Source organism: Poromitra crassiceps, assembly GCF_964638095.1.
Source record: "Poromitra crassiceps genome assembly, chromosome: 15".
Classification (NCBI taxonomy): domain Eukaryota; kingdom Metazoa; phylum Chordata; class Actinopteri; order Beryciformes; family Melamphaidae; genus Poromitra; species Poromitra crassiceps.
The window spans coordinates 252,501-270,000 of NC_139634.1; the positions used below are offsets into that span (position 1 = coordinate 252,501).

The 17,500-nt window shown below is 46.5% G+C and overlaps 1 protein-coding gene across 1 annotated transcript in view; it reads left to right on the forward strand.

The window, feature by feature from the left end:
- htr4 (5-hydroxytryptamine receptor 4) overlaps nucleotides 1-17,500 on the forward strand; it is a gene marked incomplete at its 3' end in the record, with an annotated part of 142,435 nt that overhangs the window by 40,771 nt on the left and 84,164 nt on the right. Inside the window, exon 2 of the mRNA XM_083651612.1 lies at nucleotides 3,224-3,337. Coding sequence (XP_083507738.1) covers nucleotides 3,224-3,337 — 114 coding nt within the window. The remainder of the gene's footprint in view (nucleotides 1-3,223; nucleotides 3,338-17,500) is intronic.

Genomic DNA, 17,500 nt, shown 5'->3' on the forward strand with positions numbered 1-17,500 from the left:
CACACACACACACACACACACACACACACACACACACACACACTCTCTCTCTCTCTCTGTATCTCGCGCACACACACACACACACACACAGAGACTCCATGTCAAGCCTTCGGGTTTGAGAAACCGCGAACTTGGAGAGCATTACTGTCCTGCATTACCAATGTCAAACAAGCCTGAGATGAGAGAAGTGATTTGGGCAGAGTTGTAACCCACACGCCTCTCTGAGCTCCTGACGGCTCCGTCTCTACCTGGAGACAGAACACAGCGTCTGCACTTTGACTGCATCAAAGATTCTACTCAAACTCCGCTGAGTGCAGCACGAAGCACAACTCCACTATAAGATGCACTTTGCTGTCGATGCACGGCCAAAGATGACTCAATGGAGGAAGGAAAGCTACAGTAGCAACTCAAAATGTCTTTTTGTCATTGAATCAGACAGGCAGCGACAGAGCTCAAACAACAAACAGCCATCATCAGCCATGTGCTGCTCAAAGCAGAAGTGACGTTTGCATGTATGTAAACAGTTAAAACAAGGTCATGATTCAACTATTCAATAAATATCAGAAATACATGATCAAAAAATCACTGCTAAAGAGAAATCATGAACTTGATTGAACTGTTTGCATATACGGGACTCCCTAAAAACACCATTGCACCGCAGAGGTGGTGGTTGGGTTTGGGCATGGGGTTATGAGTTTAGGGTTAGGGTTAGGTTACTGAGTTTAGGGTTAGGGTTAGGTTACTGAGGTTAGGTTTAGGTTACAGTCAAGGCTGTCGTAAAGTTTGCAAAAAGTGAGTATAGACGACCCAATGCGAAAAATTTGGGCTGTTTGAAGCTGATTTAGAGGATAATATTGCATTTTAAATTATATTAGGATAACACTGTAGTGTTGTCATTATTCAGTCTTAACCATCAATATTTGCTCCTTTTCTCACTCTCATCCCTGTTGAATCATCATACTCTCTCTCTGCTCTGAATACACCAGAGGGAACAAAGAAATACTATCAACTAATGACTAGAAATAATATTGATACACATGTGGAGTCCAACAGGAGTGTTTAGCATGAGACTGTTGTGATATCATTATTCAGTCTTAATATCATTATGTTCTCCTTTTCTCATTGGCTGTCATTTGTGGGCTGCTTTTCCTTTCATATGATGGTCATTATGTGGACAAATAAATTGTGTTGATCCTTCTTATTTTTTTATTATTATTATTACTTATTATATACAGTAGTTAAGAAAAGTTGAATAAATGTTCAGATGGCGCGGGACAGACTAGACAGTTCTCTAGGTTAACATGGCAGGCAGAGTGATTCACGTAGTGTAGCCTATCTCTCACACAGAGACAGGCAGACAGCAGCTGCACCATTCCAGCACTCACCTCACCTGCCTTCCTATAAAACTGCGTGAGGAACTGTTGTCCTTTCTTTTCTCTCTCCTCTCTTTCTTTTGGCATGTTGCTGGTCTCTCCTCTCTCCTCTCATCTGATTGATCAGCGCGCAACTCTGCCCACCACGCTGCCTGGATGGGAGGCGTGCCTATTTCTCAGCAGGGAGAAACCATTTCTTGAAAATCGAAGGGGTGTGTGTCTGCAAGAGGATTTTTTCTTTTTTGCCAAAAAGAAGCAATTCGTTTTACTAGTACATTGAATAAAATAGTATATTCATTACAATAGGTTAATAATTTAATACTGCAAAAAATTGCCTAGTGTCCAAGCTTTTAGGGCCCTTGAAGCTGACAGGGCCCCTGTCAGCTTCAAGGGCCCTTAGAATCGTCCTACCTTTCCCCCCCTATACGGCGCCCCTGGCTGTAGCTCAGGAGGTAGAGCGGGTCGTCCACTAATCGCTTTGGATAAAAGAGGTCGGTGGTTCGATTCCCGGCTCCTCCAGTCTGCATGTCGAAGTGTCCTTGGGCAAGACACTGAACCCCAAATTGCTCCTGATGGTGTGCCAGCACCCTGCGTGGTAACCTGCCGCCATCGGTGTATGAATGGGTGAATGTACCTACTGACTGTAAAGCCCAAAGCGCTATATAAATGCAGGCCTTTTACCATTTAATATTATGTGTGAGTAACAGGAAACCTTGTGGAAGGTAGCCTACAGGCTGCTGGGGGCGGGTTGTTATCTCATGCCTCCACACCAACCCACCCTCCCTGGTGAGCTACAACCTGAAGCGTTTCCCCACTGGTCATTAGCGTTGACAGGCAGGCCAGTCGGCCATCTTAACTCTGGTTGCTGCCTTCACTTGTCTAACAGACCGTGGTAAATCACATGTACATCACAGCACAACACACAGACACAGTTGGACATAACAACAGGTGCAATAGCCCCAAACTCAACCCGTTATACACTATACATGAAATAGCCTAAATGTGGTCTAAATTGAACGTTTACTTGCAACATGGTTTTACAAAATATTACATGATTGAAAACAAATTAAATTTCACACAAGAATTCTCTGTGTTTTGAATGTCTGGAGTCACTACAGCTTTGTGACATCAAAGTGGGGTAACAAGCCTTGAATGTCTGGAGTCACTACAGCTTTGTGACATCAAAGTGGGGTAACAAGCCTTTCTGGAGTCACTACAGCTTTGTGACATCAAAGTGGGGTAACAAGCCTTGAATGTCTGGAGTCACTACAGCTTTGTGACATCAAAGTGGGGTAACAAGCCTTGAATGTCTGGAGTCACTACAGCTTTGTGACATCAAAGTGGGGTAACAAGCCTTTCTGGAGTCACTACAGCTTTGTGACATCAAAGTGGGGTAACAAGCTGTCTGGAGTCACTACAGCTTTGTGACATCAAAGTGGGGTAACAAGCTGTCTGGAGTCACTACAGCTTTGTGACATCAAAGTGGGGTAACAAGCCTTGCTGTCTGGAGTCACTACAGCTTTGTGACATCAAAGTGGGGTAACAAGCTGGAGTCACTACAGCTTTGTGACATCAAAGTGGGGTAACAAGCCTTGCATGTCTGGAGTCACTACAGCTTTGTGACATCAAAGTGGGGTAACAAGCCTGTCTGGAGTCACTACAGCTTTGTGACATCAAAGTGGGGTAACAAGCTGGAGTCACTACAGCTTTGTGACATCAAAGTGGGGTAACAAGCTGGAGTCACTACAGCTTTGTGACATCAAAGTGGGGTAACAAGCCTTGCTTGAGACCCCCTGGGGCAGTTGATGTGTGCAGATGGACTGATGTGTTGTTGTTTGTGGTTTCCATAGCGACAGCATGCCAAAGCGGGTGGCTCTGATCTGCTTCCTGTCTCTCGTCATGCTGATGAGCATCCTGGGAAACCTGCTGGTCATGACGGCTGTGTGCAAGGACAGACAACTCAGGTACACACACACACACACACACACACACACACACACGCACACGCACACGCACACACACACACACACATTGCTCTGGCAGATGTGTCTTTCAACTCCCGTTCAGTCAAGATCAGTTTCCACCGCTTCTGGATGGTCTGCAGGCATAAACGAAGATAACAGAACGTGCGCCAAAAAATGTCTGTGTAGCCGTTAGCTTGACACGAGGTTGTGTTAGCTAGGGCCTGATAACAAGAGCAACACAACACAACAACACAAGTTGTATAGGACATAAAACAAAACATTTATGCAATATGTCATCGGCGCCACCATCGCCTGACAGACCGGTCAAAACGGTGAAAAAGAATGTGACAAGACGAAAGAGGTATCGTTAACGTTATGTTTGTTATCTTGTTAACTTTATAATTGTCACAATCGGACGTTCTGTTTCCGGTGCTTGTTTCTCTTCTCCTCGAGAAGATCCTGGTGACGCGAGCTTAGTTCAGACAGATTTCCACCCGACCTGAAAACGCTGATTGGCCGACCATTGGCCAATCACAGCCATTGACAGAGGAGTGCCGGGGCATTTTCATAGACAACCAAGACTCTGATTGGTTGTAGGTCTATCAAACTGTGTCAGTGTCACAGAGCAGACCTGGGTCTGGGATAAACAGACCCGGGACAGAACCCCAAAGAGTAAACAGGAAACCAAGACATTGATCTTTCAATGATCTTTACTGATCAGTTCAGAGTTACAAGGGGCTTCGAGGCCGAAATCCTGAGCTTGCTTGGAGAAGGCTTGAGCGTGGCCGGTGGGAGGAACCGGTGGGGCCCGGCCAGCAGAAGGTCGGGAGCCGACGCTTGAGGTCCCTGTATCAACGCTGATGGCTGGCAGCTGGAGGCGACTGGATTCAGTCTGAGAGGAGAGCACAGCAGGTCTTCAGTCTACAGGAAGCAGGATGACGAGGGCTAGAGATAAGATGGTTGAGCACAAGGACTTAGCAAGACTATGAAGAGCTTCTTAGATTAAATTCATTACGATAAATATGACTGACCAGTTGGGGTACTGGGTAAAGTCCCCAATAGCTGTTTAACCATCTGACAAAGGTCTCAGCCATGTGCTTAAGAAGCCCAGTTGAATGACAGCTCCACCGCCCTGCCATTAGCCTATTGGAGACAGGTGTGAGAATAGAGAGAGGCAGAGTAGAGTGGGGAAAGGGGTAGTCTCATGTAGTCAGACCCACCATCTGAATTACAAGTCTCTTTTTCAGCTGGGCTGTGACTGAAGTTAAGTCATACAGCGCGTCATACAGCATGCCTCCCAAGGAAGCCAAAGCACGTACAGTGAGTGGAATGTTGTGAAGCACCATGAAGAGACTAGTCTCGCAGTGCAAGGAGTGACCAAAAGTAGTGATAGTCTCTCTTGCAGGAAGAATGAGTGGGCTAGATCATTGAACGGCTGCGTTACAGAAAGTGTGCCAGGTCCGCGGTGTGTAGATGCTCTCAAGGACGTGTTTGTTGCAGTTGTTGCAGTTCACCCGGGGGTCGATTTAGCTGATGCACACCTTCTGAATGCACCGCCCACGGTCCCCGGTTGGTCAATTCAGATGTCTGTCAGGCGTCCCTTTTTTTGGGCTTGGGGTGCGGCGTTAACCGCTTTTCAGAGTTGTGTTCCAGATGTAGATATCATCTATGTCTGCTCTGTGAGATGAGCAAAGGAAATGTACATTGAGCTGAGGCTCCAGACACTGATCTGTCAATTGGTCTGGCGATGTCAGGCTAGGTGTGAGATGTGTGTGTGTGTGTGTGTGTGTGTGTGTGTGTGTGTGTGTGTGAGAGAGAGAGGCAGTGTGAGATGTGTGTGTATGTGTATGTGTGTGTGTGTGTGTGTGTGTGTGTGTGTGCGTGGTGTGTGTGTGTGGCACTGTGTGTGCTGGCAGGTCATGGTGAGGACAGATGCTCATGTGGGAGCTTCTCCTCCGTAACTTTTGAGAAATCGATAATCTTAAAATTCAAACCCGGAGCGTTCCCATTAGCACCATTGGCTGTTGAGCGAATAAGTAGGTTGTGTGTGGGAGGGGCTGAGACAAGATAGATTGAGAGAGAGAGAGGAGAGAGAGAGAGAGAGAGAGAGAGGAGAGAGAGACGAGAGAGAGAGAGAGAGAGAGAGGGGAGAGAGAGACGAGAGAGAGAGAGAGAGAGGAGAGAGAGAGAGAGAGAGAGGCTAGAGAAGTAATAATTATTACCTCATGTAATCTGCTGGTGGCTGTATTTCTTTCTTTCTGGTGCTGTATAAATATTAACTCATTGAGTGCCAGCCACTTTGCCAGATTACACTTGCGGGAGGGACGCCTACACCTGTGTCTGCGCTTAGATCCCAGCGCAAAACTGGATGGTGGAGGCAGACGATAGCTTAAGACGCAGGGAAGATAGCATAAGAGGCGCGCAAACGGCATCTCAAATGAAGCGCCGTACGAAGATAGGGCCCTTAGTCTGCTGTGTTGATATCAGAGTTGTGATGAAAGGGTTGGGTGGATTTCAAAGTGGGCTGTGGCATTCCTCAATGTGGGAACCCTTAGGATCTATTAGCGCCGCTAAAGGTGCCCGATCCAATCTGGGAGGTTCTGGATCTTGTTCCGGCAGGGTCCGGAACAAATTAAGCCCTGCACACACACATGCACATGCGTACGTAAACACGCGCACGCACACACACACAAACACACACACACACACACACACACACACACGTGCGGGCGCACACACACACATACACACGTGTGTGTGTCTCCTGTGTGGCCGTGTTCGTGACAAACAACAGAACTCTGCCCACTTAATTAACTACTAACAAAAGTCAATGTATTTCCCCAGGGAGCCTGAGGGTGCTAAACCATTCATCCATAATCACACACACACGCATGCACGCACACACACTCACATGCACACACACTCACATGCACACACACACACACACACACACGTGCGTGCGCACACACACACACACACACACACACACACGCGCGGGCGTGCGCCGCCCGCCACACACTGCATGTTGTTTATACAGCGGGCTGTTTCAGCCAAGCAGTCACACTGATGAATGGCCAGCTCTGCACCTGACCTGACTGTAGCAAGGCGCTACAGCTACACTGTAGCAAGGCGCTACAGCTACACTGTAGCAAGGCACTACAGCTACACTCTAGCAAGGCGCTACAGCTACACTGTAGCAAGGCGCTACAGCTACACTCTAGCAAGGCGCTACAGCTACACTGTAGCAAGGCGCTACAGCTACACTGTAGCAAGGCGCTACAGCTACCAGTGTATTGTATCATTGCCTTCCCATTTTGATAGGTCTTTTTCACAGCAGCCATTTTGTCTCTAAAAGGCAGGAAGTACTGTAACACAGGTGCAAGCAAAGCATTAATGAGGCCCCCAACACTGGAACACCTAAATGGATTGGAAGTTGGAAACCCTCATTAATGTTTTGCTTGTGTGTTTACTCTGCCTTTTAGACCTTTTTAGAAAATGGCTGCTGTGAAAAAGACGGATTAGAACGTATTAGATTCAGACTATCCAGACTTTCTCATTCCTTGCTATCAGATGATTGGCTGGCTCCAGACCTTTGACTCCACCCACTCCACTGAGTTGGCTGCTTCTGGTCTGGCATCATGACATGCAACAGACGTTTGCCCTGGTGAGAAAAAAAAAACATTTTGGCCAATGAGCTCCGAGGGGGACTAATGATTAGCCAATCAGTGCCAACAAACAGCGGGGTGGGGCCTAATGCCTTTGTCAAGCTGTTGTCAAGTGCACCAGATCAACAACAACACAAGATAGACCAGATAGACGCTGCTATCCAGGATGTTCTAAATCGATTAAAATAACAATTAGTTTGAAATGTGAACAGCTCTCTGCTTTGAAGGCCTTTCTTCAAAGGGGAGATGTTTTTTTGCCTTCTTCTCCTGACTGGATGAAATCCAGGCCGAGACGTTGTTGGTCTCTAGTGACTGCTTAGAGGACATGTCAGACTGAAGGAGGAAATGAGTGGAACCAGTCTGATATCAGGCTAATCAGCTGCATCACTGGATCCATCCGTCAGCGCATCATCAGAGCGTGGAAAAAAGTTCAAGTCAGCTGACCTTCAGTTTGTAGCTGCACATTCGACAGCAGAGTCAGCTGACCTTCAGTGTGTGTGTGTGTGTGACAGCCCCAAAACAAACATGATTTTTTTTTATAGCAATCATTACATTCCCAATGGGAAAATGGATGTGAGATTTACTTCTGCAAGCAGATGTTATCTTTCCTAACCTCATCTCCCACTTCCTCCTCCCGTGACCTCCTCATCCTCTCCTCCCTCCTCTCCTCTTTCGAACATCCTCTCCTCTCCTCTCCTCTCCTCTCCTCTCCTCTCCTCTCCTCTCCTCTCCTCTCCTGCTCTCTCCTCTCCTCCTCTCCTCTCCTCTCCTCTCCTCTCCTCTCCTCCTCTCATGCTCTCTCCTCTCCTCTCCTCTCCTCTCCTGCTCTCTCCTGCTCTCTCCTCTCCTCCTCTCCTCTCCTCTCCTCTCCTCCTCTCATGCTCTCTCCTCTCCTCTCCTCTCCTCTCCTCTCCTCTCCTCTCCTCTCCTCTCCTGCTCTCTCCTGCTCTCTCCTGCTCTCTCCTCTCCTCCTCTCCTCTCCTCTCCTCCTCTCATGCTCTCTCCTCTCCTCTCCTCTCCTGCTCTCTCCTGCTCTCTCCTCTCCTCTCCTGCTCTCTCCTGCTCTCTCCTCCTCTCCTCTCCTCTCCTCTCCTCTCCTCCTCTCATGCTCTCTCCTCTCCTCTCCTCTCCTCTCCTCTCTTCTCTTCTCCTCTCCTGTCCTCTCCTCTTCTCCTCTCCTCTCCTCTCCTCTCTTCTCCTCTCATCTCCTGCTCTCTTCTCCTCTCCTCTTCTCCTCTCCTCTTCTCCTCTCCTCTTCTACTCTCCTCTTCTCTTCTCCTCTTCTCTTCTCTTCTCCTCTCCTCTCGTCTCTTCTCCTCTCATCTCCTGCTCTCTCCTCTCCTATCCTCTTCTCCTCTCCTCTTCTCCTCTCCTCTTCTCCTCTCCTCTCCTCTTCTCCTCTCCTCTTCTCCTCTCCTCTTCTCCTCTCCTCTTCTCCTCTCCTCTTCTCTTCTCCTCTCCTCTCCTCCTCTCCTCTTCTCTTCTCCTCTCTCTCACACAGTAGGCAGCTTGTGGGGACGCTCACACCAACACATGCCTCTCATTAAAGGCTCACTTAATCTTAGCGCCTGAAGGTAAACACGATATCTCACCCGAGCTAAACATCATACCTCATCTTCTGTTGTGTTAATGTTAATAGTTTTTAAACTGTGTGTGTGTGTGTGTGTGTGTGTGTGTGTGTGTGTGTGTGTGTGTGTGTGTGTGTGTGTGTGTGTGTGTGTGTGTGTGCGTGCGTGCGTGCGTGTGTGTGTGCGTGCGTGTGTGTGTGAGAGACAAATGTGAGTGTTGTTATACCGTGTGAAGTGAGGACATTTTAGGAAAGTGAGGACATTTCTCCCACACCTTCAAATGGCTGTTTGAAGGTTCAGACTTAGTTTGAAGGGTTAGGTTAGAACTGGGTTTAGCTCAGGGCTAGGGATTTAGTTGTGATGGCATTGAGTAGACTTTAAAGTAGGAAAGCTGTGCGCACATCCAAAAACCGCACTGGGCATCAGGTGCAGGACAAACAAGTGAAATCAAAAAATAAGGGAATTGTCCGCACACTGATTGGAAGCTCCTGCTTTTATTTGCGCTCAAGGAAGGCAAGCTTTCGACCCTATCGGGTCTTCATCATTTTTTTGCCTGATGAAGACCCGACAGGGTCGAAAGCTTGCCTTCCTTGAGCGCAAATAAAAGCGGGAGCTTCCAATCAGTGTGCGGACAATTCCCTTATTTATTGAGTAGACTTTAGCCAGAGAGTTAGATTGATTTAATTTTCTCTAATAAGGAGGAAAGAATAACTAAGGTGTCATGTCATAACAGGTCTGTCAGATCACAACATGAGCTCGGCAGCGAGGAAACAAACACACAAATGCTTCCCTGATTGTAGTAATCTGAAATCAAATGTTCAGAAAGTGTGATCTGGCAAACCTGGGAAGTGTAAGAGGGGTGCAGTGGAGAGGGGTGCAGTGGAGAGGGGTGTAGTGGAGAGGGGTGTAGTGGAGAGGGGTGCAGTGGAGAGGGGTGCAGTGGAGAGGGGTGCAGTGGAGAGGGGTGCAGTGGAGAGGGGTGCAGTGGAGAGGGGTGTAGTGGAGAGGGGTGCAGTGGAGAGGGATGTAGTGGAGAGGGGTGCAGTGGAGAGGGGTGCAGTGGAGAGCGGTGCAGTGGAGAGGGGTGTAGTGGAGAGGGGTGCAGTGGAGAGGGGTGCAGTGGAGAGGGGTGTAGTGGAGAGGGGTGTAGTGGAGAGGGGTGCAGTGGAGAGGGGTGCAGTGGAGAGGGGTGTAGTGGAGAGGGGTGCAGTGGAGAGCGGTGCAGTGGAGAGGGGTGTAGTGGAGAGGGGTGTAGTGGAGAGGGGTGTAGTGGAGAGGGGTGCAGTGGGACAATGTTTTGAATGACGATTCCAGTGCATGTTGCAATGAGTTGATGAATATGGCCGGTGCAATTGGGCAAGTTCATCAAAACATGCAAGTGCTCTAATAGAAAACTCTACCGTAGGTAAACGTGTATAAATAATAGATAAATTTACAGTCACTCAAAATATATTTTTTAATTTGGATACTGCTTTTCTAAAGAGGTATAGAGCAATATGTTGGTAGACCCGCTCACCCATCTGATCACTGTTTCTATTGAAACTGGGGAGTTTACTGATGGGTGCAAATGGTCAAGACTTATACCGATCTGGAGCAGCTGATCAGGCATGTAATTATAGGCCAATTAGTATTGTCCCTGTTTTCTCCAAGGTTTTGGAGAGAACAGCCTCACAACTTCTGAAACACCTGGAGATGCATAACTACTTGCACACCTCTGCAGTTTGGTTTTGGTTCTAATTATTCTACCGAGAGTGTCAATTGCTTTTGTGTAGAACAATTTAAACTCTTAAGGCCCAATTATACTCTGATACTGATAAATATGGAGACAGAGATGGACAGAGCCTTCTGTTCGTACTCTGCGTTCATTTTGTGCGTCATCTGAAAGCTTACAGATACAGTACGCATGAAACGCAGCAAAACCACACACACACACTCATGCTTTTGATTCTCTACTGCCCACTGGTGAATGTATTGCTACAGTACATGATACCAACGTGAAAGACGCATGGAAATATGTGGGCAGTGACGATTACACCACGTTTGGAACGGACGCATCTATTTACCTATGAAAATGGAGTCTACATGAGCCATTAGTTGACAAAAGTAATCCGGTGGGGGCAGTCTTCCTGGACCTTAATCAGAATCAGAATCAGAAGGCTCACTTTTATTGACACAATATGCAAATGATATAGGAGGAATTAGTCTTAGTGTCTGTATGCAGCGTAGCGGTCATGTCAATATACAGAGCTAAAGAATTCGGAAAAATAACTAAAAGACAATCGCAATGTTGCAAGTGCAATCAATATATATACAATATATACATGAGTGGAGGAGTGTTCAGTAGACATTAAATATGAATCTACATTGAATTTGCAGTCTGACTGTCGACGTTTGACACAAATTTGAGGAAATTCTGTCAAGGCGTTCCTCAGATATCGCGTTAACGAACATCGAACGGATGTACGGACGTACGTACGTCTGTACGGACAACCAGAAAGCATAATGCCTGGTGGAGACATGAAAATGAAAATGGTTAGCGTTAGCAGCTAGGGAATGCATTATGCCAATGAATGTCCTCACTAAGCTGTACTACTGCCTTGCCTACCTGGTGTAGTGCACGTATTTTTCAGTCGGCTTTCTGTATATATGCCCACTTCTACTGGCAGATTCCACCAGGAGGCGCTGTGTTATGGCCGCCAAGCGGCTGCCAGAGAGGGTCGCGGTCTGTCTGGTGAACGTCTGTGTCCACCAGACAGGCCCACGGCGCGGCCCTGAAGCCTCTCCGAAGGCTGTCCGCTAGTGATGCGCGGCTCAGGGTTTTTTAACGGCCGCAACAACCCAACCCGTCATCAGAGCCAGTCTCCCCCGCCCCGTTAAAATATCTGAAAATGCCGACCCAACCCAACCCAGCAGCCGGCAAACAGCCAATTTAATGTAATATGTCTCTGGACTCACGATGAGCGCAGCAAAGCTCTCCAATGTGTCCAAACTCATCTCTCTCCTTCTCTCTCTCACAGACAGACACACACATGCGTGCCGGTGCTTGACTGGACAACAGTTTTACTGCTCTGGATACGCTGCGCGGCTGCTTTCATATCGTTCTTTCTGCTTCGTCGGCGCTACAAACTCAGCTATTATTGATCTTTCCTCAATTAATCCAAGGTCTTCAAATGGAGGTAGCAGGTAGAGAGGAGGTAGGCTACAGAAACAGTTCTTATTCTTTCCAATTTATTTTAATTAGGCCTACCTCATGTGCTCTCGTTGCAGTAAAGTTGACAAATAGATCGTTTTATGACACTTCAAATAATAATTACAGCGAATAATCCTTCCAAAATGTTTGTTTGTTTTGAGAGCACACAGGCTACCTCATTTGAAGTGTTTCTTTATTAGTGCAGCAGGTGCACTGCAGACGGCTTCAGACTCACTGACTGTGTGTACGTGTGTGAGAGAGTTCACGTCTTAATAAAGGGTTACTCTGCGTGTTTCACTGCTCTAACTAAATTATATTATAATGTTGCTTTGTCACGTTCTGAGCCTGCCCCGCCCGCACCCGCCATATTTTCATAATTTGCCAACCCAGACCGCCTGCGGGGCGGGGCAGCCCGCGGGACCCGGCGGGTTCTGGGTGACCAGCGCATCACTACTGTCCGCTCTGCGCCGCTAAAAAGTACGTGCCTGGTCTACTTTCGAGTTGCAACAAGCAGCACAGAGAAGACCGAACTCGGCAGGAAGTCACGACCGAGGAAGAAAATAAAACATCCTGTAAATGTTCTCAATAAAACCCGGCCGTTACTGTATGTCGTGGGAGAAACAGTCTTTCAATATAATCTGCATCCCTCAATTACTTCAATGATTCCAGTATTTTGGCAGCTACTTACAGGTTAAAATTAACTTAATGAGTCCGTTTGAAATTATTGTGTCAATGAATTACATTGGGTCATTTTCAGGTCATGGTAGCCTAATGGTTTCCATTGTTACATTTATAGCCTATAATTCATTCATGTTGTTTTTCGTAAACACCAATAATGAACTCATTCCTTTTGCTGGACCAGCCACTCTATAAAAAAAAGGGGGGGGGGGCATAAACTGCATCCATAAAGAAAATAAAGAAAATCAATAGTCCCACTTCTCCACGGACCACTAAACCACTGCTTGTGTGTGTGTGTGTGTGTGTGTGTGTGTGTGTGTGTGTGTGTGTGTGTCTGTGTGTGTGTGTGTGTGTGTGTGTGTGTGTGTCTGTGTGTGTGTGTGTGTGTGTGTGTGTGTGTCTGTGTGTGTGTGTGTGTGTGTGTGTGTGCGCGTGTGTGCGGGAGAGAGACATTGAAGTGGGCTGAGCAGACAGTGTTAGGGGCTGTTTAGGTTAGTGACAGGGGGACTTACAGCCTCTTGTGTCTGAGGCTATTTATAGACTACAGACTGTCTGTCTGTCTGTCTGACTGTCTGACTGACTGACTGTCTGACTGACTGACTGTCTGTCTGTCTGTCTGTCTGACTGACTGTCTGACTGTCTGTCTGTCTGTCTGACAGACTGTCTGTCTGTCTGTCTGTCTGACTGACTGTCTGTCTGACTGTCTGTCTGACTGTCTGTCTGTCTGTCTGTCTGACGTCTGACTGACTGTCTGTCTGTCTGTCTGTCTGTCTGTCTGTCTGTCTGTCTGACTGACTGTCTGTCTGTCTGTCTGACTGACTGTCTGTCTGTCTGTCTGTCTGTCTGTCTGTCTGACTGACTGTCTGTCTGACTGACTGACTGACTGACTGACTGACTGACTGTCTGTCTGTCTGTCTGTCTGTCTGTCTGTCTGACTCACTGACTGTCTGTGTGTGTGTCTGACTGTCTGTCTGTCTGTCTGTCTGTCTGTCTGTCTGTCTGTCTGACTGACTGTCTGTCTGACTGACTGTCTGTCTGTCTGTCTGTCTGTCTGTCTGACTGACTGACTGTCTGTCTGTCTGACTGACTGACTGACTGGTGTTCCCCCACAGGCAGCTGTCTGCCAAGGTGTAGCTTTGTTCATGAAAAGTGAAGCCAATGCGGAAGCAGATATCTAATAATATTTCAGTGTAAACAAAGCACACCTACCCTGGCACAAACCTCCACTGTATATTTAGTAAATATTTATTCTATTCTTCTTATTCTGTATTGTACTTTAGTTTTTTCCATATTTTTTAGCTTTCCCCCGTAGGGATGCAGGGGTTAACCGGTTTGACTATTAACCGCGATTTAAAACGTCACGGTTATATAACCGCAGAGGCTCCGCTACACCGAGTGTTTTGTTTCACAACAGTCCGTCAGTTTAAACTCCCATGCGGCGCAGACGGCGCTGGAAGGAGAGGAACCTGTCTCTCTCGCTTCGTTTCCGCACGGACTATTTAGCGGAGGCACCAAACACAGGCAGCTGCCATGTCAGTAGTAGCCAGTCTGTAGCCTAGCCATGGATGCCAGCCCAACATAAATGTTGCAATACATGTCCCGCAAGGTTTCTGAGATTAGGGGAAAGTCTGAGCTGGTGTTACGTTAAACCAAACGTGGGGAAGAGGCAGCGGATTTGTTTAGCGTTAACATACAGTCATTGACGTTAACGTTAGCTGTTGTGGCTAATGTTAGCTAGCTGGCCATAGCCTAGCGTACATAGTTCCTCAAGCTCGTTGTGACCAAACATCCCCGCATTTAAAGCACTTCATGCTCCCAGCGCTGGCCTAAACCATAGAGAACCTCATGCTTTACACGAAAAGAAACATCAAGGGTTTGTGTCAACTCCAAAAGCAACCCGCTAACGTTACATGTAGGCCTAATAACGTGAAGCTAACGTAGCTAGCTGCTTGGCAGTCATGATCTGACTGAGACAAGGAAAACAAATGCGCACATTTACATAACAAACACCAGTCAACACCACAGAGTGTCCTTTCTTTAATCCAGAGGGAGCATTTTCCAGTAAAAAGTGAAACGACACATGATGGCTTATAGTGAGGCTTTCCATGCCTGCCCCATCATCACTTCAATAGAACTGACCCCAATGCAAAATTCATTTCAGACGGCACATTTAGTTGCCAGTAACATGCCAATAAGAGTCTAAGTTACTATGCCTTTTGTGTTTTTTTCTGCAGACTAAGCAGCTATAGGCTTTCGCTTCTATAAAATAATAATAAAATATTTTTTGTATTATATATATATATATATTATATATATTATATCAGAAATGTTGTTTGTTTTATGTTCACAATAGTGATGTCAGTTAGATTTGATTAGGTCAGAGCCATGGAATATTAAATCATCCATCTTTGCTCACTACATCTGCCCTTTCTTCTTTTTTTAATCCCAGGTGTGCATAAAATACAGGTTAAGAACTTGTTTTTTTAAATACAAAAATGTGAAAAAAGTAACAATAGTATGTTTAACGTATCGGTTATTGGCCAGGAGAATATTTATCGGTTAGCGTAGGCCTATACTATCGGCTGTAAAAATCCATATCGTGCATTAGTATTCCGGAAGGCAGCAACTGTTAAGATTGTGGGGGAAATACAATAAAACCTCTATTTAGAGAATGCTCATGTGATTTTTATACGTCCATAACAATAATCGTGAAACCGTGATAATCGTGGTTTTTTCTCAGACTATAATCGTACATCAAAATTTATAATCGTTGCATCCCTATTCCCCCGTGATATTGCTGCTATGTTTGATATTGTCTCCGAACTGCACTGAGGAGGAGTAGCACTCCTAATCTCATTGTATCATGTACATTGACAATAAAGGATTTCTGATTTTAATCGAGGTAAAATTTTGAAATAATCGTGATATTAATTTGAAGTCATGCCCATCATTATTATATTCAAGAGAAAAGCCAGCACTCCAAATGTCTTTTTGTTGGTTTATTTCCTTCTGTACCTGGGCAGCAGCAACGAACGTTTCAGTCAGAGACCTTCCTCAGCGTTGTCAACGCTGAGGAAGGTCTTTGACTGAAACGTTCGTTGCTGCTGCCCAGGTACAGAAGGAAATAAACCAACAAAAAGACATTTGGAGTGCTGGCTTTTCTCTTGTTCATAATTCGTGCTTGCCTTGCACCCAGTGAGTTTTTAAATATTTTCGAGTGTGCTTGCAACCTGACTTTCTACATCATTATTATATTGTCTCTCTCTCTCTCTCTCTCTCTCTCTCTCTCTCTCTCTCTCTCTCTCTCTCAGTGTCTCTGTCTGTCTGTCTGTCTGTCTCTCTCTCTCTCTCTCTCTCTGTCTCTCTCTCTCCCTCTCCATCCATCCATCCATTTTCAACCGCTTCTCCTGGGTCGGGTCGCGGAGGTACAGTAGCCGTTCCAGCAGGGGACCCCAAACTTCCCTTTCCCTGGCCACATTAGCCAGCTCTGACTGGGGGATCCTGAGTCGTTCCCGGGCCAGTGAGGAGATATCATCTCTCCACCAAGCCCTCGCTCTGCCCCGTGGTCTCCTGCCAGCTGGAGCTGCCTGGAACACCTCCCTAGGGAGGCGACCAGGTGGCATCCTTACCACCTCTCTCGCTCTAAAACCAAAACAATGAAATACAGTACATGGGAAAAATTGAATAATGTACAAGACACAAAATATATGCAGAATGTTTCCCTTTCTTTTGCTTCAGGCTTATAAAAACCTCTCACTTACTGATGTTTTTGTATAATTGCTTTTCATGCATCAATCACCCCACACTTTCTTTGTTGGTTACAAAAACACAATACGAGTTGTTCTATAATCGTTTGATATACACCTGAGAGTCTCTCTCTCCCCCCCCCCCCCCCCCCCCTCTCTCTCTCTCTCTCTCTCTCTCTTTTAAAACAGACAACAATTCCAAACTTTTCATTGGCATGGTCTGTTAATCTTGAATACTGATTATATCAAAGCAAACTGATAAGCTCTGTGGTATACCAAATTAATTAACTGGTGTTGATTAAAGGTCCTATCCGTAAGTTTGGCCGGAAAATAAATGTTCACAAAGTGTTTTCTATTACCAATGAGTGAATGCGTCATTCCGTAACTTAAAAAACGAGCCCAGCCTCGTCTCTCTGCGTTCACCCATTGCAAAGATATTGCAGGATTTTCATGCTGGCCACGGGTTATACTTTGTGTTGATAATGAATGTAACAGTCATAAATGTGCCTAACGTTACTGTTATGCTTATGAAACATTGTTTGATTGTTCAGTTTGGTCAACTCCAGGCATTACACGGTACCATACATACAGGGGAAGTAGGATAGTTGCTGGCTCACGCTAACGTGAATCTCCTTATCCATTTCCATGACCAAAAACACGACCAAACATGCCACAATAACGTCTGATAATTCATCCAGAATCCTTCCTGGGCATCTCGAGGCTGATCTGACCGATAAATTGTCCAGGTTGCCGTTTTCAAGTGACTTTTATGAGTTAATGTTACAAAGCAACCAACACCTCTGCTGCTGCCAGGCAGCTGCTTGCAGCTCGTTCACACGCTGCCTGCAGTTACTCTGATGGCCACCGGTGTCCGTAATAGTTAGAACTTACGGATAGGACCTTTAATTAATTACAATAACGATAACGCTAATAGATTACTGATAAGAATGATCAGCAGAGTATTTTACGTATATCATATCAGAACAATTCTCTATTTCTGTCAGCTCTCTTCGTCTCTCTCTTCATGGACTTTGCCCTCAGAAATAATATTGTCAGGTGTCCAGGTAGTGCAGCGGTAGATTCCCTGCCTACCAACACGAGAGTTGCAGGTTCGAGCCACCGTGTTACTTGGTCGGGCGTCCATACAGGCACAAGTGGCCGTGTCTGCGGGTGGGAAGCCGGAGCTGGTCGCTGCAGTAGAGCCTCCTCTGGTTGTTCGGGGCACCTGCTCGGGGGGGGGGAGAGCAACAGGGGGGAATAGCATGATCCTGCCACACGCTATGTCCTGCCGGTGAACCTCCTCGCTGTCAGGTGAA